The sequence below is a fragment of the Neovison vison genome, chromosome 6 (genome assembly GCF_020171115.1).
Source record: "Neovison vison isolate M4711 chromosome 6, ASM_NN_V1, whole genome shotgun sequence".
In the NCBI taxonomy this organism is placed as follows: domain Eukaryota; kingdom Metazoa; phylum Chordata; class Mammalia; order Carnivora; family Mustelidae; genus Neogale; species Neogale vison.
Genome location: NC_058096.1, coordinates 68,719,923 through 68,746,540, shown reverse-complemented (window position 1 = coordinate 68,746,540; position 26,618 = coordinate 68,719,923). Strand labels below are relative to the sequence as shown.

General features: G+C 36.3%; 1 protein-coding gene across 8 annotated transcripts in view; it reads left to right on the top strand.

Moving 5' to 3' along the window:
• Positions 1–26,618, top strand: part of TFDP2 (transcription factor Dp-2) — a 184,877-nt gene that overhangs the window by 41,446 nt on the left and 116,813 nt on the right. For 5 of the 8 annotated variants that reach the window (XM_044251513.1, XM_044251510.1, XM_044251511.1 and 2 more), the window contains exons 2-3: positions 15,656–15,749; positions 23,959–24,025. In XM_044251513.1, coding sequence (XP_044107448.1) covers positions 15,735–15,749; positions 23,959–24,025 — 82 coding nt within the window. In that variant the 5' untranslated portion in view covers positions 15,656–15,734. Of the gene's footprint in view, positions 1–15,655; positions 15,750–23,958; positions 24,026–26,618 lie in introns of those variants that run through there. The other 3 variants (XM_044251519.1, XM_044251517.1, XM_044251515.1) reach the window with 1 other exon arrangement.

Below are 26,618 nucleotides of genomic sequence, written 5' to 3'. Positions count from 1 at the left end.
TATTGATAGAATCGGCATATGACATTATATGAGTTTAAAGTGTACAACTTAATGATTTGATACATGTATATATTGCAAAACAATGACCACAATAGGTTTAATTAATATTTATCACCTTGTGTAATTAATAAAAATTTTTTTCTTATTATTAGAATTTTTATTTTTATTTTTTTTAAAGAATTTATTTATTTGATAGACTGAGATCACAAGTAGGCAGTGAGGCAGGCAGAGAGAGAGGGAAGCAGGCTCCCTGCTGAGCAGAGAGCCTGATTCAGGGCTCAATCCCAGGACCCTGAGATCATGACCTGAGCCAAAGGCAGAGGCTTAACCCACTGAGCCACCCAGATGCCCCTTCTTATTAGAACTTCTAAAAATTTACTCTTTTCGCAACTTTCAGATATGCAATACTGCATTGTTAACTATGGTCACTATGCTATACATTATATCCCCATAATTTATAACGGAAAGTTTTTACCTTTTGACCAGCTTCTCTCAGTTCACCCCCCACCCCACCCCCTGCCTCTGGCAATCACCAATCTTTTCTGTCTCTGTGAGTTGAGGTTAGATTCCACACAGAAGTGAGGTTATATAGTATTTGTTTTCTCTCTGATTTATTTCTCTTAGTATAATGCCCTCAAGGTCATCCATGTTGTTACAGATGGCAGGATTTCCTTCTTTTTCTGAGTTTGAATAATATTCTACCCCCTCTCTGTATTTACCTCATTTTCTTTATCCATTCATCTGTTGATAGACATTTAGATTGTTTCTGACCATGTCTTGGTTATTGTGGATAATGCTGTAGTGAACATCAGGCTGCAGATACCTGTTTGAGATAATGATTTTAGTGATTTAATTTCCTTTGGATATATATCCAGAAGTGAGATTGCTAGATCATATGGTAGTTCTAATTTTAATTTTTTGAGGAACTGCCATACTGTTTTCCATAGTGGCTGCACCAATTTACATTCCCACCAACAGTGCACAAGCGTTCCCTTTTCTCCACATTCATGCCAACACTCATCTCTTGTCTCTTTGATGACAGTCTTTCTGAATGTTGTGAGGTGATCTCTCGAGGTTTTGATTTGCATTTCCCTGCTGATTAGTGATGTTGAGCAGCTTTTCATGTGTCTGTTGACTATCTGTATGTCTTCTTTGGGAAAATGTCTAGTTCCTCTTCCCATTTTAAAATCAGAGAGTTTTTTGCTTTTGAGCTGTATGATTTTTTAATATATTTTGGATATTAACCCTTTATCATACGTATAGTTTTCAAATATTTTCTCCCATATAGTAGGTTGGCTTTTCATTTTGTTGATGGCTGCTTTTGCTGTGCAGAGCTTTTTAGTTTGATATAGTCCCACTTGTTTGTGTTTGCTTTTGTTGCCTTTGCCTTTGGTGTCAAGTTAAAAAAAAAAATCATTCCCAAGACCATCGTCAAGGAGCATACCCCCAAAACTATTTTTTGATGTTCTGGAAACTTGAAGTACACAGCTTAGCAGGATATAATATCCTTGGTTTATATTTTCTTTCCTGAAGTTTCTTGAAAATACTGTTCTACTATTATCTTGCTCTATATGTTGTTTTTGAGAAATCTGATGCTAGTCTAATTCCTTACCTTTACCTTTACCTTTGTGAATTGTTTTTTCTGTTTGCCTGGAAGCTCTGAAGTTTTGTTTTTTGTTTTTTGTTTTTTTGTCTTTAAACAGTTTTACTGGGATATGTGTCATAGTCAATCGTTCTGGGTCAGTTTTCTTAAGTATCTGGTAGGCCTTTTTAACATGTAGATTCAGCCCTTTTATTTCCGGGAAGTTTCCTTATGTTATAATTTTAATATTAGTGCTGTTCCATTGTTTTGATTTTCTTCATCAGGGGCACCAATAATACTAATGTTGCTTTCCCGTTACCCATTTCATTCAGCCAGTTTCTCTCTGACCCTTTTGCTTCTTTCTTTATGTCATTTTTATTCTCTTTATCATTTTCCTCCTTTTCTTCACCATTCTTTATTGTGTTTTCATTAAAATCTATTCTCTCTCAGGGTGCCTGGGTGACTCAGTCAGTTAAATGTGCAACTTTCGGTTTTGGCTTAGGTCATGGTCTCAGGGTCCTGAGATCAAGCCCCACGTTCAGCTCTGCAGTCAGCACTAACTCAGCTTCAGAGTCTCTCTCCTTCTGCCCCTCCCGCTCCTGCCAGGAGCACACTGGCACTCCGTCTCTCTCTCTCTCTCTAAGTAAATAAATAAATAAATCTTTAAAAAAAAGTTATGGAGAGGGTGGTTGGGTTATGGACATTGGGGAGGGTATGTGCTGTGGTGAGTGCTGTGAAGTGTGTAAGCCTGACGATTCACAGACCTATACCTCTGGGGCAAATAATACATTATATGTTAATAAAAATAAAAGTTCTCATGTGCCTTATCTCATTTAGTTTTTCATTTCCTAAATGATTTGGTCTTTTATTCTGTTTCTTTTTATTTATTTATTTTTTAAGATTTGTTTATTTTAGAGAAAGAGAGCACAAGCAGGGGGAGGGACAGAGAAAGGAGGGAAAGGATCTCAAGCAGACTACCCGCTGAGCATGGAGCTCAACATGGGGCTTGATCTCATGACCTGAGATCACGACCTGAGCCAAAACCAAGAGTCAGACACCTAACCAACTGAGCTGAGCCACCTAGGTGCCCTGTTTCTTCCATTTCTTTACGGCATTCAATCAACTCTATTTAATTTCTTTCTCTTTTTTTGGTCCATTTTTATTCTTTGTTTTTGTCTTTCTGACTTAAGTTTTTTTTCTGCAAATTTTTGTTTGAGGGTATTTAAATCAATATGAAGTGAGTGTTAGTATTCCCCGGCTCCATGGTTCATTTTGGGAGAGAGAACTATCAATAGCAAACCTTCCATTGGTATTTTTCTGATTTTTGCAGTACTTTTGTATGCATATAGTTTGCTTTTGTTGTTGTGTCTCTGCATTCTGTGGACAAAGTTTTAGAGTTTTAGAGAGTTCTTCTGTCACTCTTCCCTCCTCTATTCAGTTCCTTATATGAATTTATGGGTTTGGTGGTAAGGGAAAGGGGTAGAGGAAAGATTGGTGTGTCTTGTTTCTGAAGGCTGTATAATTCCTCTCTTTAATTACCCTTTTTTTTTTTTTTTAATGTTAACTGCCTTGCTGCAAGAGCTTCCATCTTTTCTAACTGTGTACCTGACTCACTGCCAGAAGTTCTGTTCCTCAGAGGCAGCTGCTGGTGGTTCAGCTGTTTCTAGATACTTTTACATCACTGGGCTATGAACTATTAGGTCCTAACCTTGTGTTCAGTAGTTTTACCTTTACTGTTTTACTGTTTCTCTGGGGTAGTCCTTTCTATGCTTCCTCTCGAAGTTCCTTGTACCCCTGTGCCCTTTTTCATGGAGTCTTTTTAGCCTTCCTCCTTTCCCTCTCTGCATCCCTAGGCTTACAGTATGCAGGCAATGGGATTTCGTTGGGAATTATTTGTTTTCCTTTACTTACAGGTAATTTGAAAATTGCTGTAATCTCTGTCTCCTAGGAATGATAATATTGAAGTCGTGGGTCCTGTGTGGTTTTATTTATTCTCCTTGTTTATTTTATATCTGTTTGGGGAAGTTGAAAGAGAGATTTGTAATCAGGCTACATTCATTGTTCTATGAACTTGAAAGATCCGACAATCCTTATTTTCATATAATTTTATACCTGAAAAATGCAAGAGTCAACTGAAAAACTACAGATGGTAAAAAATTCAGTTCTGTGGTGAGATGATAAAATTAGCAAATGGAAATCTGTAACTTTATTACGTATAAACAGGTTGGAAGCTACGATGGAGAATTCCATGTATGACAGGAGAAGAACCTGTTAAGCTAAAACAACACCAAAACCTGGGAATATAACAAGACATGTATAAAACCTAGTGTGTTAGTTTCCTACAGCTGCCATAAAAAAGTATCACACAGTAGGTGGCTTAAAACAACAGGAAGTTATTCTCTCACTGTTCTAAGCTTGAAGTCCAAAATCAAAGAGTTGGCAGGACCGTCATTCTTGTGAAGCTATGAGAGAGGATCTTTCGTCGCCTCTTTCAGCTTCTGGTAGCTCCTTGTGTTTCTTGATTTGTGGCAGTGTAACTCCAGTCTCTGCCTTCATCCCTGCATAGCTAACTTCTCTTTGTCATTTCTCCTGTTCCGAAGAACACCAGTCATATTGGGTTAGGGCTTATCCTAATTTCAGTATGATCTCATCCTAACTTGTTTCCATTTGCGGAGACTGTATTTCTAAATAAGGTCACACTCATAGGTATCAGGGGTTAGAACTTGAATATATCTTTTGGGGAGACACAGTTTAACCCATAACACCTATGTAAGGAATAATTTAGATATCTCTCAAGGTCATAAAGCAGATTTGATTAATGGAAGTATATAAAATATTCTTAGATAAGATGATTCAACATTTTTAAGATGTGAAACTTATAACTTAAATTAATTTAAGGAAGATTGACATGATCCAGTAAAAATAGTGCTCCTTTTTTTTTTTTTTAATTTTTTTTTCAGTGTTCCAAGATTCATTGTTTATCTTCCACACCCAGTGCTCCATGCACTATGTGCCCTCCTTAATATCTACCGACAGGCTCACCTAACCCCCAACCCCACTCCCCTCCAAAACCCTCAGTTTGTTTCTCAGAGTCCACAGTCTCTCATGGTTTGTCTCCCCCTCTGATTTCCCCCAATTTATCTTTCCTTTCCTTCCCCTAATATCCTCCATGTTATTCCTTATGCTCCACAAGTAAGTGGAACCATATGATAATTGACTTTCTCTGCTTGACTTATTTCACTCAGCATAATCTCCTCCAGTCCGGTCCATGTTGATACAGAAGTTGGGTATTCATCCTTTCTGATGGAGGCATAATACTCCATTGTATATATGAACCATATCTTCTTTATCCATTCTTCTGTTGAAGGGCATCTTGGCTCTTTCCACAGTTTGGCAATTGTGGCTATTGCTCCTATGAACAATGGGGTACATATGGCTCTTTTTTTCACCACATCTCTATCTTTGGGGTAAATACCCAGTAGTGCAGTTGCAGGGTCCGAGGGTAGCTCTATTTCTAATTTCTTAAGGAATCTCCACACTGTTCTCCAAAGTGGCTGCACCAACTTGCATTCCCACAGCAACACACTGCTTCTTTTTGATTGCTTCCCATGTTGTCTTCTTCTTAGACTCTTGGGTAAATTGAACATTTGATGCTTGTGAGTTCTTAGTATAGTACTTTATCTAAGTTTATATTACTACCCATATGATATTTTAAGAACTCATCTTGTCTGTTGTGATGGGTCAAGTTGGGATAAGTTTTAACATTTTTATTACTAATGTAACCCTGCGCTGATCTGGAAATGCAGCTTGGCTAAAGAGCACATGTGCAACAAGTGATTTAATCCATGCAATTTAATGGTTTAAAATTTGGCTTCTGCTGCTTCGTGTAAAAGAAACTTTCTGTTAGGTCTTGGCAGGATTTGAAATGTGATTTTGTCTTAAATTTATGTGATACCTTCTAATATTGTTTCTTTGGTCAGGACAGAAATACATTTTCTCTTAGATTTTTGTTTTCAATAAGTAAGAAAACTAGTCAAGAATGTTACAATCTATGAAATGTTTGAAACAAAAATATTGCTTAGGTTTTATTATAGAAGCACTTGTAAGGAACATGTTTTTAACTGGATTTTGTTACAAGCCATTCTACTTCAGTGAATTTAGGTGGTGACGAGTAATTGTATGTCTAATCTTCCTTTAGTATTAAGCTGTCAGTTGTGAATTATTTTGCTAATGTTCCCATCTATAACACGTTCTAACCAATTTGTTTCTTATTACCACATCTTTTCTACTGGGTATAATTGGCTTGAAGCCTAAAAATCAAGATAGGCAAATTTACCAAGAATTTTATGTTTATTAAAATTAATAACATGAAGGAAGGCCCGAAGACTTGAATTACTGACTAGTGCAGGGGTTTTGTCAAAGCTAATTAGAGAGCTGGGGACCCAGAAATGCTTTGTTTTGTTTCGATGAGTAAGGTTGTTTGTTAGATAAATGGATTATAGATGATGAATATAAATTTACCTGATGTATCCAAGAAATGAGTGAACATTGCAGTTACTAAAGAACTCTAGAATATACCTGATATTGCTGATTTTAAAAAATTAGGATGCAGATAGTTTTTACTCATTCTTTGGTGGACATAATTTAGTATCTCCTTTGATTCAGAGGTTTGGTTCCCTACTTAAAATCTTTCTGAGGCTTCCCACTAATCTAATTTTTGGAAAAAATCCAATGATGACATTTCACCATGTACCTTCTCTTCTCTCTGCTCTCATCTCATCTCCTAGCAGTCCTCCCTTTTGCCCTGTTTTCAGGTCTCTAGATCTTTCTTCAGTTTCTGGAACTTCACATATGCTTTTCTTCCTATGAGCTTTCCTCTAAGCTGGTTGTTCCTTCTGGCTTTGATGAAACCTCTCTCTTTGCCAGTGGTTTACTGAGTTTTTTGAGCTCAGCAAAAATTTCACTTCCTGAAAGTAATCTTCTCTAAATCCACTGGAGTCCCATCCCTTATTTTACATGCTTTCTTTTCATCTTTTTCATCTACTGTAATGTAATGTAATGTAATGTAAACTTAACAGTAATCGTCATGAAGTAATTATGAAATTCATGTATACTGGCTACCCTCATAGTGAAAATGTAGGCTCCACCAGGGCAGGGACTGTCGTCGTTTCTCATAATATATTTAATGCTCAGCCTGATGTTTGACATTCAGCAGGCAGTAAGTAGTTATTGAATATGTAAGTGAATGAGTAGTGCTGAAACATTATTCATTATTCACTACACATCTGTAGAAGACTATTAAAAGTTTTTATTGATTGCTTATAGTATTAATCAGTTTTATCATTGTTGAGAGTCCTGGGTAAAGGCTTATGTAACTCTGGAAAAAAATTTTTCAACTTAAGTAAATCTGGAAAAATTTTTCAACTTAAAAAAGTGAGCAGTAGGGGCACCTCGGTGGCTCAGTGGGTTAAAGCCTCTGCCTTCGGCTGGGTTCATGATCCCTGGGTCCTGGGATCGAGCCCCCACATCGGGCTCGCTGCTTGGTTGGGAGCCTGCTTCCTCCTCTCTCTCTGCCTGCCTCTCTGCGTACTTGTGATCTCTGTCTGTCAAATAAATAAATAAAATCTTAAAAAAAAAAAGCGTGCAGTAGACACAAAAGCACTTTTCTTTTCCTTTTTTTTTTAAGTGTAAATTGTTGCTGGTTCTGTGGGAGAGCAGCTTTTAGTAAAGGTGTTTTTCAGAATTTACTCTTGCCCACTCTTTTTTTTTTTTTTTTTTTTAATCAGAGAGAGAGGGAGGGAGCACAGGCAGCCAGAGTGGCAGGCAAGGCAGAGGGAGAAAGAAGCAAGCTAGCCCTGCTGAGAAAGGAGCCTGATGTGGAACTCGATCCCAGGACATTGGGATCATGATCTGAGCCGAAGGCAGCTGCTTAACTGACTGAGCCACCCAGGCGTCCCATACTCTTGCCCACTCTTGTTTTCCCCTTCAAAACGAAATGAAAGAAATCAAAGAAGTATACCTTATTTTAAATATTTCAACTATAATTTTTTAAAAAATTAAACACAAATACAATGCTGGCTCCAAAAGACTTTTTGTTCATGGTAGGAAATTGTCACAATTCTGCTATATAGCTTAATGACATTTCAAATGCATGAATGTGTTATGTGTTTATGTGTCTTTTCATTTTCTGCTCTCATTATTCAATGAGATTATCATATTATTAAAAGATGAAAATAAAATATTGAGTCTATAATTCATTAAGTAAATATTGCCTTAAAAACAAACAAGTTTTCACTTGAGTTCCAAACATGTGCCAGACACTGGTATATAATAGTAAATAGATGGGGTCACTGCCCTTATGAAACTTAATACTTTAGTTGGCAGAGATAGACCACATTCTGATAATCACACAAATAAATAGATAATGACAACCCGGTGTGTGCAGTTAAAGGAGAAGGTAGGAGAGAATTAGTAGAGAAAGACCCCTGACCGAGTCTTGGTATCAGGAGAGAGAGAGTTTTCCCTGAGAAGTGACACTGAGAAGAGATCTGAAGGAAGAGGAATTAACCTGTGGTGAATATTCCAGGCTGAGGGAATAGCACGTGCAGAGGCCCTAAGTCAGGAAGAGGATGTTTTTGAGTGACTGACAGCAGAGGACAGGGAACTAGATTAGGGAAGGGTATGGGGAAGTGAATCACCACAGAGGTGGAAAGGTAGTCAGGAGACCAGGTCAAACATTAAGGATTGAGTCATTAAAATATGGTTACTGTCACCAGTTTGGAAACTTAGGTAATCTAAATGTCCATCAGCAGGGGACTAGTAAAGTAAATTGTGGTATTATAATGTAAAGGAATATTGTGTAACTGTAAAAAGAAAAATAAAATTTATTATATACTTAAAAATAAAGAAATTTTGATTTAATATTATAATTTTAAAAAAACTTTTTTTAAAAGTTTTTATTTATTTGTTTGACACACGGAGAGAGAGAGAGAGAGAGATCACAAGTAGGCAGAGCAGCAGGCAGAGAGAGACGGGGAAGCAGGCTCCCTGCTAAGCAGAGAGCCCGATGTGGGGCTTGATTCCAGGACCCTGAGACCATGATCTGAGCTGAAGGCAGAGGCCTAACCCACTGAGCCACCCAGGTGCCTCTATTATAATTTTTAAAATACAGAACCAAAGAGGATTAAAATCTGACCCAAAGATATGTATGTGACCTGTGACACATGAAATTTTGAAGGATTTTTTGGGTGTAGTAAATTATCCTCTTATGGATATATTGAAATAGTAATTATAAATTTTGTTCTGTTTTGAGAATCTATGTATTGTATCTCTCTCAAGTCTGATATTTTATGTAAATAAGCATTGGTGCTTAATAATATGTCTACTGGTCTGAGATCCCAGGTTGATATTCTGGCATTACCATTTACACAGTTGGTTAACTGGGCTAATTACTTCAACTCTCTAAAGCTCAGTTTTGTCAACTGTAAATTGTGACCAGTAATATTTACCTGATAGAGTTGTAGTGTGAATGATGTGAGATCATGCATGTGAAGCATTTAGGAGAGTGCCTAGATATCTTCTTCCCCTAAGAGTTACTTATTATCACTTACTATGAAAAATATCTTCTCATTAATACCAGTTATCTGAAGTTAGAGTGCAGAAAGAGAACACTGAAGGAAGGTATGTCAGAAACTTATTGTAGTTGCCTCTGAGAGCTGGGACCATGGCTGATATTTTTTTCTTATTTTATTGTTTTGTGTATTTTCCAGACCTTCAAACATGGGTATGTTTTTAAAATTAGTAATGTTTTCATTTAAATATGCTGCCTTTGCTGAAATGTAATTTTTTATAGCCTCTTTTTCAGCAGTGATAGAAAGTCTACATACCCTAATTCAGGTGATGTGAATTCTACAAATTTATCCATAATTATTTCTTCTCTGTGTTTTGATTACCGTTGTACCATTTTTTTACCATTTTAAAAGGCTTTGTGGCCAGAGCTGCTAAATTGTGATTGGAAAGGAAAAGGGCTTCTTGCATTTTGAGACCATCTGTGGGAGTTGCATTGTCTGAAACTGACAAGAGATATGGCAGATGGCGAGGTCACAAAGATTGACTTTTTGAGCTTGACATAATGTGTTCATGAAACTGGAAGAAGAAATCCGACTTATTTTTTAACTAACTGAAGAGCTTGGTCACAGGAAAAAGTGTACGATTGTTGAGCCTGGATAAAACATAATGCATCAGTGCACATGACTGGTTTATCATTGAGAATCACCAGTGCCACCAAAGATGGCAATTTCTTGAAACATCCAGTGCCATGTTTATTTACTTTCTGGACACTTGGGTTTTAAGTCATATGTTACAAATAATTTTTAGATTAAAAATAATGTTTTAAAAAAAGCAAAAGCTTTAAAAATACTTAGAAATGTGTATTTCTAAACTAAAGGCTGTAAACTCTCACCCAAAACCAGTACAGCATACTTCATTTTTAATTGAATGAGGCAGATCTGTCATAATCCCATTTCTTTTTATAACATTTATCTTAATATATTTTTACATAATTTTTTAAAAAGATTTTTATTTATTTGAGAGAGAGAGGAACCAGTAACAGGGTAGGGGCAGAGGAAGAAGCAGACTCCTTTTTTTTTTTTTTTAAAGATTTTATTTATTTATTTGTCAGGGATAGAGGGAGAGAGAGCGAGCGAGCACAGGCAGATAGAGAGGCAGGCAGAGGCAGAGGCAGAGGGAGAAGCAGGCTCCCTGCCGAGCAAGGAGCCCAGTGTGGGACTCGATCCCAGGGCGCTGGGATCATGACCTGAGCCGAAGGCAGCTGCTTAACCAACTGAGCCACCCAGGCATCCCAAGAAGCAGACTCCTTGTTGAGCAGGGAGTCTGACGAAGTGGGGCTCAATCCACTGGGTCTCCAGATCATGGCTTGGGCCTAAGGCAGGCACTTAACCAACTGAGCTATCCAGGTGCCCCAGTAATTTTACATAATTTAAATTATCTTTGAAAGTTTATGCTTGCTGTTTCTCTGATCTACTAGGATGTCTTCAGTGCCTAGATGAATGCCTTGCACATAGTGGGTGTTCAGTGCTTGCTGGATAAATAAATTAATGACTAAAGTTATTGCTTACTTCTGTTCATTTTAGAAAAGTTTTTCTAACCATAATTAAACATTTTATTTCCTTTTAAAACTAGATTTATGGTGTGGTTATTTTTTTACTTCTACTACACGTGAGTTATGTATTACTTATTTTGGAAGAAGAAACCTTAATTTGTCATGAAAAACAGCAAACTGCTTTTTTAAACCCTAACACTGTGGGCTTATACTCTGCTAGGCAGTGTCCTAATAATTTTTTATGTATTGACTCAAGTAGATGTACTATTTGTTACTATTTTTGCAGATGGGAGAAATTGAGGCACAGAGATGTTCCAGTAAAATTTACTCTAGAAAAAAAAAAAGAAATCCATGCCGAACATTTTATCATTTCAAGCATTTATCATTTAGGTAGCATTTAGAGGTTCTTAATTTGTACTTAACTCTGGTGAAAGGATACAAAGAATACTAAGAAAAATTAAGTTTGTTAATGTGGCTCATTAATGTGCCTAAGCAGTATTTTATTGGTCACCACTTGCTGTTGTGTGCTGAAATAGTAACAAGTCTGTTAATTTTTTTTTTTTAATTTGGGTAAATATCACAGTGTCAGCCAGAAGCTCAGCCATTAGGAGATAGAATACTGTATTGAATACTGAATATTGTAATGAAGCAGAGGTATGGAGACAAGCCACTTTAACCATAACAACTATATTTTGGAGTGAAGAAATGGGGAGAAGGGAAAAAGGGCATTTACTAGCTGAATCTAGTACACCAGCCCAATGATGTCTGCTTATATCTCATTGACTAGAATTATGTCCTATGGTCAGTACATCTGAAAGGGAGACTGAGAATGTAGTACTCTATTTTTAAGTTGGGCACATTGCTACCTTAAACTTCTCCTAAAGAAGAAGAGGATAAGATACTGGGTAGGCAAACCATATCTGCCTTAGATACAGTAGTTTTCTAAAATTTGACAGGGACTTTGATGGAAAACACTTCATTGTTTTGTTTTGGTTTTTTTTCTAATTTATTTATTTTCAGAAAAACATTATTATTTTTTCATTGTTTTTTGTTATAACTACATTTTCATAGGTCAGAAGGTACTCTTAGAAATATGTAAAATTGATTTTTTTGTGTTTAGGAGTGTTTGGTGTTTATGTATGAACTGTAGGGCTTTTGTCACACTGACTTGGATCTGAAGATTTTCATTTAGGCAGATTGTATGTAATTTACTGCTAACAAGGTTGAAAAACTCAGTATACCTTTTTTTCAGATGAGGACACTGAAACTCAAAGTGGTTGAGTCACTTGTTCAGTGTCACACAGCTAGTAAGTGTCAAAGCTGAGATTGAGCCTAACTTTAAAAATCCATGCTTTTTTCACTCTGCTAACACTGTTGCTTTATTTATTAGATGCCTGCTTCAATCAGGACACTTAGAACCAACTGTTATTTTAGTTTTTTTCTATTTAAATAATCAATTCTTGTTCCTCTCTTGTATCTTGGAGTTCCCACTGATCTTTTTTTAAGCTTTTTTAAATTTTTTTTTTTTATATTTATTATTTATTTGTTAGAGAGAGAGAGAGAGAGCGCAAGCACAGGCAGACAGAGTGGCAGGCTAGAGGCAGAGGGAGAAGCAAGCTCCCTGCCGAGCAAGGAGCCTGATGTGGCACTCATCCCAGGACGCTGGGATCATGACCTGAGCTTAACCAACTGAGCCACCCAGGCGTCCCCTTTTTTAAGCTTTTAAGTTGATTGCCTCATGAATGAAGAGAAATATAAATCTACTTCTAAGTACTACTTCATCTGAACTTTGAAAGTTTTATTATTTTCTTTCCTTTTTTTAAGTTTATCTGTTACTTAGTAACAGAGTAATTTTTGAGTAATCTGTACACCCAACATTGGACTCAAAATCATAGCCCCCGCGATCAAGTGTTGTGCATTATCTTCCAACTAAGCCAGCCAGTTTTATTATTTGCACTATCATTCCGTTCTTAATAATATTCTGTTATTCTTTACTGCTATTTTCATTGTCATTCAGTTCTAAATATTTCAGATTTCTTTAACTTATGGGTTGTTTGAACAATAATATAGTTTTATTTTTTAAAATATATGATTTTTATTTTTTTATTTTTTATTTTTTAAAATATTTTATTTATCTGACAGAGCGAGATCACAAGTAGGCAGAGAGGCAAGCAGAGAGAGAGGGGGCAGGCAGGCTCCCTGCTGAGCAGAGAGCCCGATGTGGGGCTCGATCCCAGGACCCTGGAATCATGACCTGGGCTGAAGGCAGAGGCTTTAACCTACTGAGCCACCCAGGCGCCCCTAAAATATATTATTTTTAACTCTTTATTTAAAATGGCTGATTCCTTACTTAGTTGTGTTGTGGTCAGAGACCATAATCTGTGTAATACTGCCTCTGTTAGGTAGTTTAGTGAATGGGATGTCAGGAACTTGTGCTTTATTATTTATCTAATATTTTTAATACTGAAGAGAAAATAACAAATAGTTGGTGAATGTGAAACATTTCTAGCATAGGAACTTAATTTTCATATTAGATCATGATAGACATTGTGAACAAATCTACAGCTATCATGGGACAGTGAAAATCATAGTGGTATTCCAGGTCTTACTTGGGATTTTTTAATTTATGTTTTATCATTGAATATTGTAAATTTATTGGGTTTGGGTTTTTTTTTTAAGATTTATTTGTTTTTGAGAGAGAGAGAGCACATGTGCCTACATGAGCTTTGTGAGGTGGGCAGAGGGAGAGGGGCAGACTCCCTGTTGAGGGGGGAGCCCAACTCAGGGCTCTATCACATGACCTCGAGATCATGATCTGAGCTGAAGTCCGATGCTTAACTGACTGAGCCATCCAGGCACCCTGAAAATTTGTAAATTTGGTGTTTTATTAAAAAGTAAAAATGCCTTTTTTTCCATCCACAAAGTTTTACTTGTAGATTCGGTTTCTAGTATATGAGGCAGACAGTTGGAGCCTCCATTTCTTGAAACCATATTGTTTATGATCTTTTCAAAATTAAGTTTTATTTTTTCCTTCCCCTTAAATGTCTTATTAAATTTTTAATTTTGAAACAATGTAAAATAAGAAAAAAATTGGAAAAATAGGACACAACTCCTGAATACCCTTTACCCAGATTATCCAGTTGTTGACATTTTGCCATACTTGGTTTATCATTCCCACTTTTTTCTTCTTCTTCTTCTTTTTTTTTTTTTTTAAGATTTTGTTTATTTACTTGACAGAGATTACAAGTAGACAGACAGAGGCAGGCAGAGAGAGAGGAGGGGAAGCAGGCTCCCTGCTGAGCAGAGAGCCCGATGTAGGGCTCCATTCCAGGACTCTGCGATCATGACCTGAGCTGAAGGCAGAGGCTTTAACACACTAAGCCACCAGGCGCCCCTCATTCCCACTTTCTTTATACAGATTATATATTTTTTTCATCATTCGAAAGTACATTGCTATTATTATACCTCTTCACTTCTAAAAATTTTGGTGTACTTTTTCTAAAAAGAAGAACACTCACTTAAAAAACCCACAACCGATCAACGCAGGAAATGAAACGCTGAAACAATACTATTATCTAGTCTGTGGACCATATTTCAGTTTTTCCATTTGCCATGATAATGGTCTTCACAAGAGTTATTTTCTCTGGTCCAGAATCCAGTTGAGGATCCTGTGTTGAATTTAATTTTTATGTGACTTTAGTCTTTTTAAACCTGGAATGGTTGTTAGGTTCCTTTTTTCTCATGACACAAAAATTTTTAAGAAGATCAGTCCTTTATTTTATAGAATGCCCCTCAATTTAAATATCTCTGCTATTTCCTCATGAATTAGATTATGCTTTGGGTAGAAGTATCTCAGAAGTGGTATTCTATCCATCTCAACGCACTTGTGGAGATGCATGTTAGTTTGTGTCATTGTTAGTGGTCATTTGGTAGGTTTGATCACTTTAGCTACATGGTGCCAGGTTTCTTCACTGTAAAATTTGAATGAATAGGTATTTTGTGGGGTGATATTTCAAGACTATGTAAATATCCTGTTTCTTACCAACTTTTCACCCACTAAAGTTTTAGTATCTATGATAATCCTTGTCTAATCAGGTATTATGATGTTTACAAATTGGTGGTTTTCTCATTGCATCATTCATTTATATTTACTATTTGGTATAATATTGCAGAGAAGAGCTTTCCCTTCTTCCTCATTATTTGTTTCATCAGTATGAAGTCCTGGATTGCTATTTTATTCAAAGAGTTCATAGTCTATTACAATCTGTTATTATCAGCATATACTTTGGTGCCCACTTGTTACAAATTGTGCAGTTGTAGGCCCTTTAAGCTGACTCCTGTATACTTTTAATATGTCTCCATCTTTTTTTGAGCTCTTCCTTACTGTAGATACAATAAAATGTTCTAGTCTTGGGGCGCCTGGGTGGCTCAGTGGGTTAAAGCCTCTGCCTTCGGCTCGGGTCATGATCCCAGGGTCCTGGGATCGAGCCCCGCATCGGGCTCTCTGCTCAGCGGGGAGCCTGTTTCTCTTCCTCTCTCTCTGCCTGCCTGTGATCTCTGTCTGTCAAATAAATAAATAAATAAAAATCCTTAAAAAAAAAAATGTTCTAGTCTTATCTTGCACATCTCTTGCCCCAAACCTGGAACTGGCTATTTCTTCAAGAAGCCCTAGTGTTTCTTTTAGTGTGTTATCTAAAGGAACATAGTATGATATTTCAGAGCGCAGGTTTTATCACTTGTTAACTGAGTTGATTTGGTGGGATATTTAAACTCTGCAAGCCCCAATTTTTATTTGGAAAATGAGGATTAAAATGGTGCATATCTCAGAGTGTTTTTGCGAGGATTAATTTAAATAATCCACTTAACAATGCATGTCACATGGTTAGTATCACATAAACATTGCCTATTATTATTATTACATTACTATTTCCTCTTTTTTCCCCCTTTAACAGGATGTTCTTTTAAAGAATTATTGAAAACGAAGTTTTTTTTTAATGGCTTTACAGAATTTTAAATCGAATACAATTTGACATGACGGCAAAAAATGTAAGTATTGTAAATTTTTAAATGTAAGTATTTTTTAAATGAGTTTTACTTTTTCCTATGCACATTTTTCTTCACTATTCTAATTACTCAAGTTCAGTTTACTGGCATTAGTTTATAATTGTCTTTGTTTATGCAAAAAATGATAGCGAACTTCAATGCTATTGAATATAGCACTTGAGTGGGCACAATAGTGTTCTTATAAATTGCTGCCAAGTTGTACCTTCTCAACAGCTGCAAAATTGCTATCTCTAGAAAGTTCCCCACCTCTCTCCTTTTTTGGTACTGTATAAGTCTTTGTTTTGGTACTTGCTGGAGATTTACTTGCCTTATTGAGAAAATCAGTTTTCTTTGGCCCCCCCCCTTTTTTTTTGTGGACTTACTCAAGGAAGTATGTACACTGAGATATGGTTTAGCTGTCCTCCATGAAATGATTCCTGAGGAGACATTAGATTTTCAATGTTTTGGAGAAGCTATTCAGTTTCTTTCCTCTGCTCAAGGCTTCTATTTCTGAATCAGCTTCCTTTCAGGTTATTTTCTTATTGTCTGACTGTGTCAATAGATTTTGTTCCAATTCTGTGATGGATTATGCCAGAAAATAAATATTGCAACATATAGGGAAATAACTTATAATTGCTTTACTGTTCCCACATTATGATGTCGGAATCTTTGATTGTACATAACAGAAATCAGCTTTGCTACTTTAAAAAGGGAATTTATCATAAAGATACAGGACTGTCTCAGAGACTTTAAGAGTAAGAATTTAGTGGGCCTTCAGAAAGACCTGGGTGCAAAAATTTGAAATGTATCAGAAATTGAAGCAATGTTTAGTCTCCATATATTATCTCTGCTTGTCTGTGTGCATCTGCTTTGTACTCTGTCTCTCTCTGCGAATCGTGCTCCTTAGTTCTCTAGGCAGCCTCTCAATATATGTGTCACAGAACCAGCCTTTTCAGAGGGGTGCCAAGGAAAGGAAGAAGACAACTTGACAAATCTGTCTGCCCATGTCAGCTCCAATTTCAGACTCCTTGGGGTGGACGTCTGCTACTACTCATGTGCGGTTTAACCTAATTATGACTAGGAGAAGCCAGCATTCTATTGTGTGAAAAGGTCTCCTTGTCAGCCAGACAGATAGTTCCAAATACTGCCCATTATACATCTAAAGAATAACATGAAAAACAAAGTCCTTCATGATTAATCTCTATTTCCCTATTATTAACCTTGCTTTTGACATGCTCTAAGCAGCTATAAGCAGATACAGATTTTGTTTCATTATCACTTAATTAATTTTGTTAGGATAAATTATCAGGAGTACTCTGCCTTAATCTAAGGTTGTTATATGTATATATGTTAATGTGTTGTTTGGGGAAAAGAAGAAGCAAAGTTTTAGTCTGTGTATTGGGAATTTTCTTGCAGAATATTATCTTGATTTTTTTCTCCTTAGGAAGAAAGGGAAGTAAAAATGATCTTGAACAAGCTGGTTAACATTCAAATAGCAAGCATGTTTTGGATTAAAATCTACCTTGAATCAAATATCATCTTTCTAGTCATATGTACAGTTTGCTATATGAAAAGTATTTTCCCTAAAGTAACATAAAGCATTTGAACAAGTGGTAATTATACTCCCATTATTTTGTTTGTATATTTGGAAGAAATCACACAGTGAGCAACATGTTTCTCTTTCTGCTATGGCAACCTAGGGGGAGAGGGATAAGTGAGGTGATCTCTTTTGATCCTCTTTTGATATCTTAGAGTTAGGGACATGAAGAGGTCAAGCCTCAAATTGGGCTGAGCTGACGCATGTGGGAAAGAATTGAAATAGGCTGTCTGAAAATAACCAGTCAAGTTCACTAGCCATTCTGCAACAGAGAAGAACATTTTAGTGGCTTTTAATATGTTTTATCAAGATACCTACTGAAAGGATTATACTATTTCACAGTGCCATAAGTAATTCATTCTCCTCCCCACCCTCTGTATATGTACCTGATATTATTCTAGGCTCCTGCCTTCCTGTGGCTTATAGTGTCTGTAGTGAGAGAAGACAATAAATACATACCTAATGTCAGATAATGATAAATGTTATGAAAAGTAAAGCCGGGGAAGGAGAGAGAGAATGATGGCAGTGAGAGAGAATTTTTCAACTTAAGTTTTCAGAAGAATTCTCTTTAAGGAAATGATGTTTAGATAGAAGTGCTCTTGAGTCTCAATCCAAGAAGAGGAAGCCAGCCTTATGAGTACCTAGAAAAAGAACATTCCAGGTAGAGGCAGGAAAATGTACAGTTGTTCAAGGAACAGCCAGATGACCATTTTATAAGTGGAACAGAGTAAGCAAGGAAGAGTGGTAGATGAAGTCAGACAGAAAGCAGGAGCCAGATTGTGTGGAGCCTCAAATTCTGGGTGATAGGTGTGTATTTATTTATTTGACAGACAGAGATCACAAGTAGGCAGAGAGGCAGACAGAGAGAGAGAGGAGGAAGCAGGCTCCCTGCTGAGCAGAGAGCCCGATGTGGGACTCGATCCCAGGACCCTGAGATCATGACCTGAGCCGAAGGCAGTGGCTTAACCCACTGAGCCACCCAGGCGCCCCGATAGGTGTGTATTTAAAACGTCAGTAAGAAGCCATTGGAAATTTGCTGGTCAGCTGTGACCAGACTTAACTATTTTAGAAAGTTTGTCCTGATTGCTGAGTGAATAGACGGAAGAGAGGCATAGTAGAAGCAAGATACTCATTTGGCACTTATCTCAGTAGTTCAGACAACAAACTATTGTGATTTGGCCTGGGGTAGTGATATTGGAGATGGGGAAATGTGGCTGGATCTAGGATGTATTTGAAGGGACAGCCGTTAGGAGTTATTGAGTAATAAGGATATGAGGGCAGAGAAAATTTTTAAAAAGACTCTCAGTATTTGACTTGTGTAACTGGATAAATGGTTATGCTGTTTAATGAGAAGAAAAACTCTTGGGGGAACTGTGGGATTTTGTGGCAAACTCAACAGTCATTTCGAACTTATTAAAGTTGACAGACCTAAAAATGACCAGGTAGAGATATTGGCTAGGTAGTTTGATAAATGACTCTGGAGCTCAGAGAAATTGTTGGGATTGGATACAGAAATTTGGAGTCATTTTATATTAAATTATTTTCAAGTAGTGGTACTACATGAGATTATATAGAATGTGAATGGATAGAGTATACCTGAGGACCCAAGGTCTGAGCACAGGGATTCTCCAGCATCTGGGGAGGAGGAGAAGCAGCAAAGTAGACTCAAAGAATGACCAGAAAGGAAGGAAGTAGTGTTCTCCTGATGATCTGGAACCCAAGTGAAGAAAGTGTTTTAAGGAGGAGGGAATGACCCATTGTGTCTCATGCCACTGAGAAGTAAGTAACTCTTAGACGTGGAAGAGGTTGCCCAGGTCTTACAGAGCCATCATTAAACACGTATTCAGATATTTACATCCTTATTTTCTGCTTCTCATTTTACATATCTCTTATGAGAACAGTTTTTTGTGAGGAGTTATTTTTGTCTAACCATGCCATAGTAGGTCTCATGGTTGCAAATGATAGAAACCCTACTTAAAACAGCTTAAGGCAAAAAAAAAAAAAACAGCTTAAGGCATAGTGTGGAATGTATTGATTCACACAACTGGAAAGTCTGTGTGGTACTCTGGCTTCAAACACATCTGGTTACAGGGGAACCAAATGATGGTGTCAGGGATTTGTCTCCCTTTTTCTATCTCTTGGCTCTATATGATGGCAGAATACCATATGTTGTCTTTATAATTCTTACTTCAGAAAAAAAGAAACTTTTCCCTTTTATCACTTATATTTCAAATTATTTTGGTTGACCCTGCTTGATCCAGATGCTTAGGCAAGCCGATGTGGAGAAAGAAGCGGGCCAGGTCTGAATCATGGGTCTACTTCTGCTGACATGGCAACAGTTGAGGCTCAAAGATTAACAGTCATACTAGAACTGCGTGGATTGTGGGATGGATCATTTTGCAAAAAGGAAAGTCTGTAGAGCTGGCAATATATTCATTGTTTCTGGGATAAAATTGTTGTCAAATCGTATCTAATATTCACTGATACTCTTCATGACCACAAATGCAGGTGTGTCCTGACTTAAGCTTATATAGTATACAATAAAGGATTTGAAAGGTAGTATGATGTGTATTTTTTTGCCTCATCAAAGAATCTTTTAAATAATATGTAAGCCATGATAGTCATTACAGAAAAATTAGAGAATACAGGTAAAGAAACTAGCCTAGAGACTATCAGCAAAATTTTGCCTAGGAAGACATTTTGATATATATACAAATGTGTGTGTGTGTGTGTGTGTGTGTATAACAAAATGTGTATAAATATTTTGAATAAAAATGAGGTCATACTGTTTTATAACCAATATTTAGCTTAATCTTGATGATAAATGTCTTTTCTTAATATCTCTGCAACATCATTTTAAATGACTGTTTTATGTTATCTGCTGTATGGACTTACATCAGTTTCCTGATATTGGCCATTAAGTAAATTTTTTCTTTTTTTCCTTTTCTATTTAGCTTTTTTGTTTATTTTTACTTACTCATTGGATTATTTCCATAAAGCAACGTCTTAGGAAATTGCTAAGCTGAAGGGTGTGTGCTTTGGGGGGCTTTTGTTTCATGTTGCTAAATTGCATTTCAGAAAGGTTGCACTCATTTATATATTCATCAGTGGTGTATGAGAGTGCCATTTCCCTTTATTTTCTTTTTAGTCTTGCCAATGTAATCAGCAAAAAAAATGGTATGTAGTTTATTCATTTCTCTAGTTGCTAGTTAATTTTTTTTTAAAGACTTTATTTATTTATTTGAGAGGGAGAGAGAGAATGCAAGGAGAGAGGTCAGTAGGAGAAGAAGCAGCAGACTCGGCTGAGCAGTGAGCCAGATGCAGGACTAGATCCCAGGTCTCCAGGATCATGACCTGAGCCGAAGGCAGTCGCCCAACCAACTGGCGACCCAGGCACCCTCTAGTTGCTAGTTGGGTCACATTGGTGTTCTGTATGTTCAGTTGCATTTCTCTTTTGTGAATTGTCTGTGTCAGTGTTGAAGAGTTAAAGTCATTACCGTCTGAATAACAACCTGCACGTGGGTATTGCTTTGTCACTAAATCATATTCACGTAATTATTTAATTTGATCTAAGCTCTCTGAGTTTGTCATGCGCATAGGAGTTGCCATCTTCATCTGCAGTGACTGCTAAGATCACCTTGCTCGTGGATGGCAGAGCTGAACTCCGTGTACAGATCATCTCACACTGAATCTTTTCTTTCAGTTTCACCAATTTAAAATATTGAATGTTAGTGAAATTATAATGTTATTAATGGGAAATAAGTTTGAACCCTAAAAATTGGGCTTGGATATTTTTTATTCTACAGACATTTAGTGACTGTTTATAGTATGCAGCACAGTGTTTGAATATTCAGATAGAAAACTTTTCTCGGGACCTTATTAGGTGAAAAATTTTACATAAAATGAGTTCAGCTTTTACTTTTGTTCTGTGAACCATTATTATTATTATATTCTTCTTAAATAGAGTAAGGAAAGAAAAGTTACTTGTAAATGCCTTTCCTAGCCAGCTTTTTCTGCTCTCAGATAATCTTCTTTGAGTCTTTATAGTGTTTATGAAAAAGCAGAGATTAATAAATTTTTGAAATTTTAATTTTAGTAGTATTTATATAATCTCTAAATACAAATACCTCCCCTTGTCTATTAGACCAAAATTAGCATGGAATATTGATTGACTCCCAATTGACCTTTAGCTTTTTAGGGTATAATTTGTTAGTTTTTAAGATGCAGATGTACTGCTGCTTGAAAAGTTTCCACATTCATTCTCTGCTTCACTCTGCAGAAGTTGGCCATTAAGAGCAGGTGTTTAAACATAACAGTAACCCAGTTACTGTGAACTCTCTGCTGTGACTATGTGGTTTCAGTTGAGGTTTTTGCCGTTATCTTTGTATAATAACAAAAAGATGTAAACTGATGCTTTTGAAATTATTGTAATATGTGTATTAAATGATCACATTATATTAAGCATGGACTATTAAAGGTTGTCTTTGCCTTCTTTGCTTTCTTTTTACAGTAGAACACAAATGAAAGTTCTGTCTTTTTTAGCAGAAAGGTTTTTTTTTTTTTTTTTTTCAAGAGAGGCATGTTAGTGATGCCACAGTAAACTCTTGGCATTTACAAATTGAACACTTTTTAAAGAATATTTTATTTATTTATTTGAGAGAGAGAGAGAAAAAAAGCACAAGCAGAGGAGCAGCAGGCAGAATGGGTGAGAGAAACAGGCTCCCCACTGAGCAGGGAGCCTGATGTGGGAGTTGATCCCAGGATTCTGGGATCATGATCTGAGCCGAAGGCAGGCGCTTAACCAACTGAGCCACCCAGGCGCCCTACAAATCAAACACTTAACATTAATATTTGTGAGCATTTCTGGAGATCCATGTAGTAGTAATTTGTTACAAATTTTATTGCAAAAGGTTTATTTCTAATAGCATACTTATAAGAAGCTAGATAGAATTAAGTATCTGTACCATTAACTACATAGAATTAAGAAGGTGCATTTTAGATGTCTTCCACTCAGCTGCTATCATAAAAATTTAGTATTAGATGCTAGAGATAGGTTTGCATCAGAATTATTTTTCCATGATGTGAATGATATGTAGAAATATTTCTGGTAATATATCTCTTGACAGAAAGAAACAGCTATTAGTAGTGCATATGAATTACTAAATAATGAAATAATTAGTTCTTACATTATGAAATTTTAAAGTATCAAATGAGTGCCCTTGAACAATATATGTTGCTAATGCAGTGGGTAGTTTTTTTTTTTTTTTTTGCAGTGGGTAGTTTAAAAATAACATTAAGTGCACAGATACAAAGTTATAAAGCTTTGTGTTCTTTAAAATATTTTTAATGTGCTAGTACTTTGAAAGGATGTTTGAGGTACCAAGTTAGCACTGATATTTGAAAATGACAAATCTATATGGATTAAAACAATAACATAATAGTAGAATCATTTATTGGAATCTTGGTTATGTCAAGTTTTCAAAAATGGAGAGTTTTTTTCCTCCTAGCTCTGTAATAAGTTTTTAGCAGTGGGTATTTTAAAAATAACATTAAGTGCACAGATACAAAGTTATAAAGCTTTGTGTTCTTTAAAATATTTTTAATGTGCTAGTACTTTGAAAGGATGTTTGAGGTACCAAGTTAGCACTGATATTTGAAAATGACAAATCTATATGGATTAAAACAATAATATAATAGTAATAGTAGAATCATTTATTGGAATCTTGGTTATGTCAAGTTTTCAAAAATGGAGAGTTTTTTTCCTCCTAGCTCTGTAATAAGTTTTTAAAATTCTGATGATACTACAGTATTTAGTTCTGTGATTCCAAGAAGTCCAGTGGCTGTCACATTAAATGAAATAAGTTGTCTAAAGGTAAATTTATAAACACACTTGCTATAGATAATCCTCAGGTATCATATTAATAGTTACGAAGGTTACTATGATTGAGCACTGTGTGCCATACACTGTGCTAGATGATTTACATGAACTATCTCAATCTTTCTAATAACCTAAACTGGTAAGCACCTAAACTGGTAAGCACTTCTAGCATCCTTCAGTTTACAGTTGAAGGGACTGAGAAGTAGAGAACTTGTGTGACTTCACCATGACCACACACATAGTGGTCTTGATGAGCTAGAGTATGAGCCCAGGCAGCTGGATTTGAGACCAGTACACCTCACCCTTACTGTGTGGTATTAATGGTCTTTATCTGATCCATTACATATCATAATGTTGAAAAGCATTATAGGTAGTGATTATGAACAGTAAAAATTCAGGGCAGCATGAAGGCGGAATTGTGTTGTATCTGTTGGCAACTTCAGGACTGCCACATTACTTGCTTTCAAAAAAACCATCAGTAAAATCTGTAGATTTCAGTTCTGTTCACTAGTGACATTATTTCATTAATTTTCATCTTAATCTGGACAGTTTCTGTTTTTCCCATTTTAAGCAACGTTTTCTTTTTAATTCTGGTATCAGTGGTATGGTTAATTCATTTTTATGTGGCTATCTATATTATTTGACATGGTTCTTCAATAGAAAGTGTAAAATAGGTTATTAAATGACCACTTAATACATAAGATCCTGTTTTTAATTTTTAAAACTGTTTTATTCAGGTTGGTTTGACTTCTACAAATGCAGAACTGAGAGGATTTATAGACCAGAATCTCAGTCCAACAAAAGGTAAGGACAGATGACTAGAAATTTTCTGCATTGAGTTAGTTTTATGAAATATGCAGTTACATGTATTACTTTATGTATAATAATCATATAATATGACCGTGTTATGTTATCATATACTAAATAACTTGTATCATATGAAAGGTGGGGGGAGAGAGGGAGAGAATGAGGGAAGAGAGATTGTGTGTGGTACTTTTTTGTTTTTTTTTTTTAAGATTTTGTTTGAGAGAGAGCATGAGCAGGGGAAGGGGCAGAGAGGGAGGAAGAAGCAGGCTCCCCGCTGAGCCCGGAGCCCTATGTGGGGCTTAATCTCAGGACCTTGTGATGATGACCTGGGCCGAAGGCAGACACTTGACCAACTGAGCCACCCAGGCACCCCTGAGAGTGTATGTGGTATTTGTGTCACTTTTCTCCATCTCTTTCCTAAGAGGTCTCTAAGACACCTTTTTTTTTTTTTTTTTTTTTTTTTAAAAGAGAGAGAGCCCATGTGAAAGAGAGGGAGGCTTGAGAGGGTAAAGGGAGAGCCCAAATCAGGGCTTGATCTCACAACCCTGAGATCATAACCTAACCTGAAATCAAGAGTTAGATGCTTAAACAACTGAGCCACTCAGGTGCCCTTAAGACCACCTTTGATTAATGACCCTCTTATGATTGAAACTAACTGTTCAAGCCACTTTTTCTTGATTTTCTTGCTTGATAGCCTTACTTCCTAGTGGTTTAACTTGTAATGAAGTAGAGTATGAACGAATGAATATATACAAAGCTTCTATATCTAATACATGGTTTACTGAAGGATTGCTCATATCCGAAATCTGACCTAACAGCACAATAATTTATGCAGGACTCTGTCCTGTATCTTGCTGTATGTATCTTTTAACAGTATCTTTTAGTATGTAGAGATAACATATAGAAATATTTGTGGTTGAAATGATACGATGTTTGGGATTGGCTTCAAAATAATCCATTGGGGGAAGAAGAGTAAAGGGGGTGGAATTAGAGATAAAACAAAACTATCTGTGGTGTGATAGCTATATGGGGTTTCATTATTCCTTTCTCTCTTCCCTTGTATATGTTTGAAATTTTTCATTATTAAAGGTAGGAACAAAATACATGTCATTATAATACAGGTAACTGTGAGAGATACATATACCCTCAAAGGGTATATGCCCTGGAGAGAAGGCTAGAGAAGTCTGTATTTCAGTATAAAAAAGTCTAGCTTAGTAATAATGTCTGTAGAATTATTCTGAGAATTTAAATCTGTGTAATGAAACAGTAAGTGTGATACTACAAGCCTTAATGCTTCTCACTTTTTCCTATTTTTTCACTGTAGTAAAATACACATAACATAAAATTTACAGCTTTAATCATTTTTAAGTGTACAGTTCAGTGATATTAGGTATATTCATGTTATATAGCCATTAGTCCCATCCACATCCTTAACTTTTTATCTTGCGAAACTCAAATTTTGTACTCATTAAACAATAACTCCCCATTCTCCCCTTCCCCTAGTCTCAGGCACCCACCATTCTACTTTCTGTCTCTATGATTTTGACTGCTTTAGGTACCTCATGTAAGTGGAATCTTAATAGTAATTGTCTTTTTGTTGACTGGCTTATTTCATTTAGCATAATGTCCTCAAGGTTCGTCTATGTTGTAGTATGTGTCAGAATTTCCTTCCCTTTAAGGCTGAATACTATTCTGTTATGTATATATATACACCAGTTTTGCTTATTATTCATCCATAAGTGGACACATGGGTTGCTTCCATGTTTAGCAATGTGAATAATGTTTCTATGAACATGGGAGTACAGATATCTCTTTGGGACCCTCTTTGGGTGTGTACCTAGAAGTGGAATTTTTGGGTCATATGGTAATTCTGTTTTTAATTTTTCAGAGGAACTGCTGTTTGTTTTTGTTTTTTTTTTTAAGATTTTATTTATTTATTTGACAGAGAGATCACAAGTAGGCAGAGAGGCAGGCAGAGAGAGAGAAAGAGAGTGGGTAGCAGGCTCCCGCTCAACAGAGAGCCCAATGTGGGGCTCGATCCCAGAACCTTGAGATCATGACCTAAGCTGAAGGCAGAAGCTTAACCCACTGAGCCACCCATTTGCCCCTGAGGAAATGCCATTCTGATTTACAGGAGCTCTAACATTTTATATTCCTACCAATAGTGCACAAGGGTTCCAATTTCTCTGTATCTGTGCAGCGTTGGTGGTATAGTGGTGAGCATAGCTGCCTTCCAATTTCTCCACATCCTTGCCAACACTTATTTTATTTTTTGTTTTATTATAGCCATCTTAGTAGATGTGAAATGGTGTCTTACTATAATTTTGATTTGTATTTCCCTAATGACTAGTAATGTTGAGCATCTTTTTATGTGCTTATTGGCCATTTTGTATATCTTTGAAAGGTCTGCTCAAGTCCTATGCCCATTTTTGAATTGGATTAATTATTTTTGGAGTTGAGTTTTAGGAATTGTTAGGTATATGGAATATTAATCCTTTATAAGATAAATGATTTGCAGATATTTTCTTCTGTTCAGTTGGTTGTCTTTTCACTGTCGTTATAGTTCACTTGGATGTGCAAAAGTGCTTTA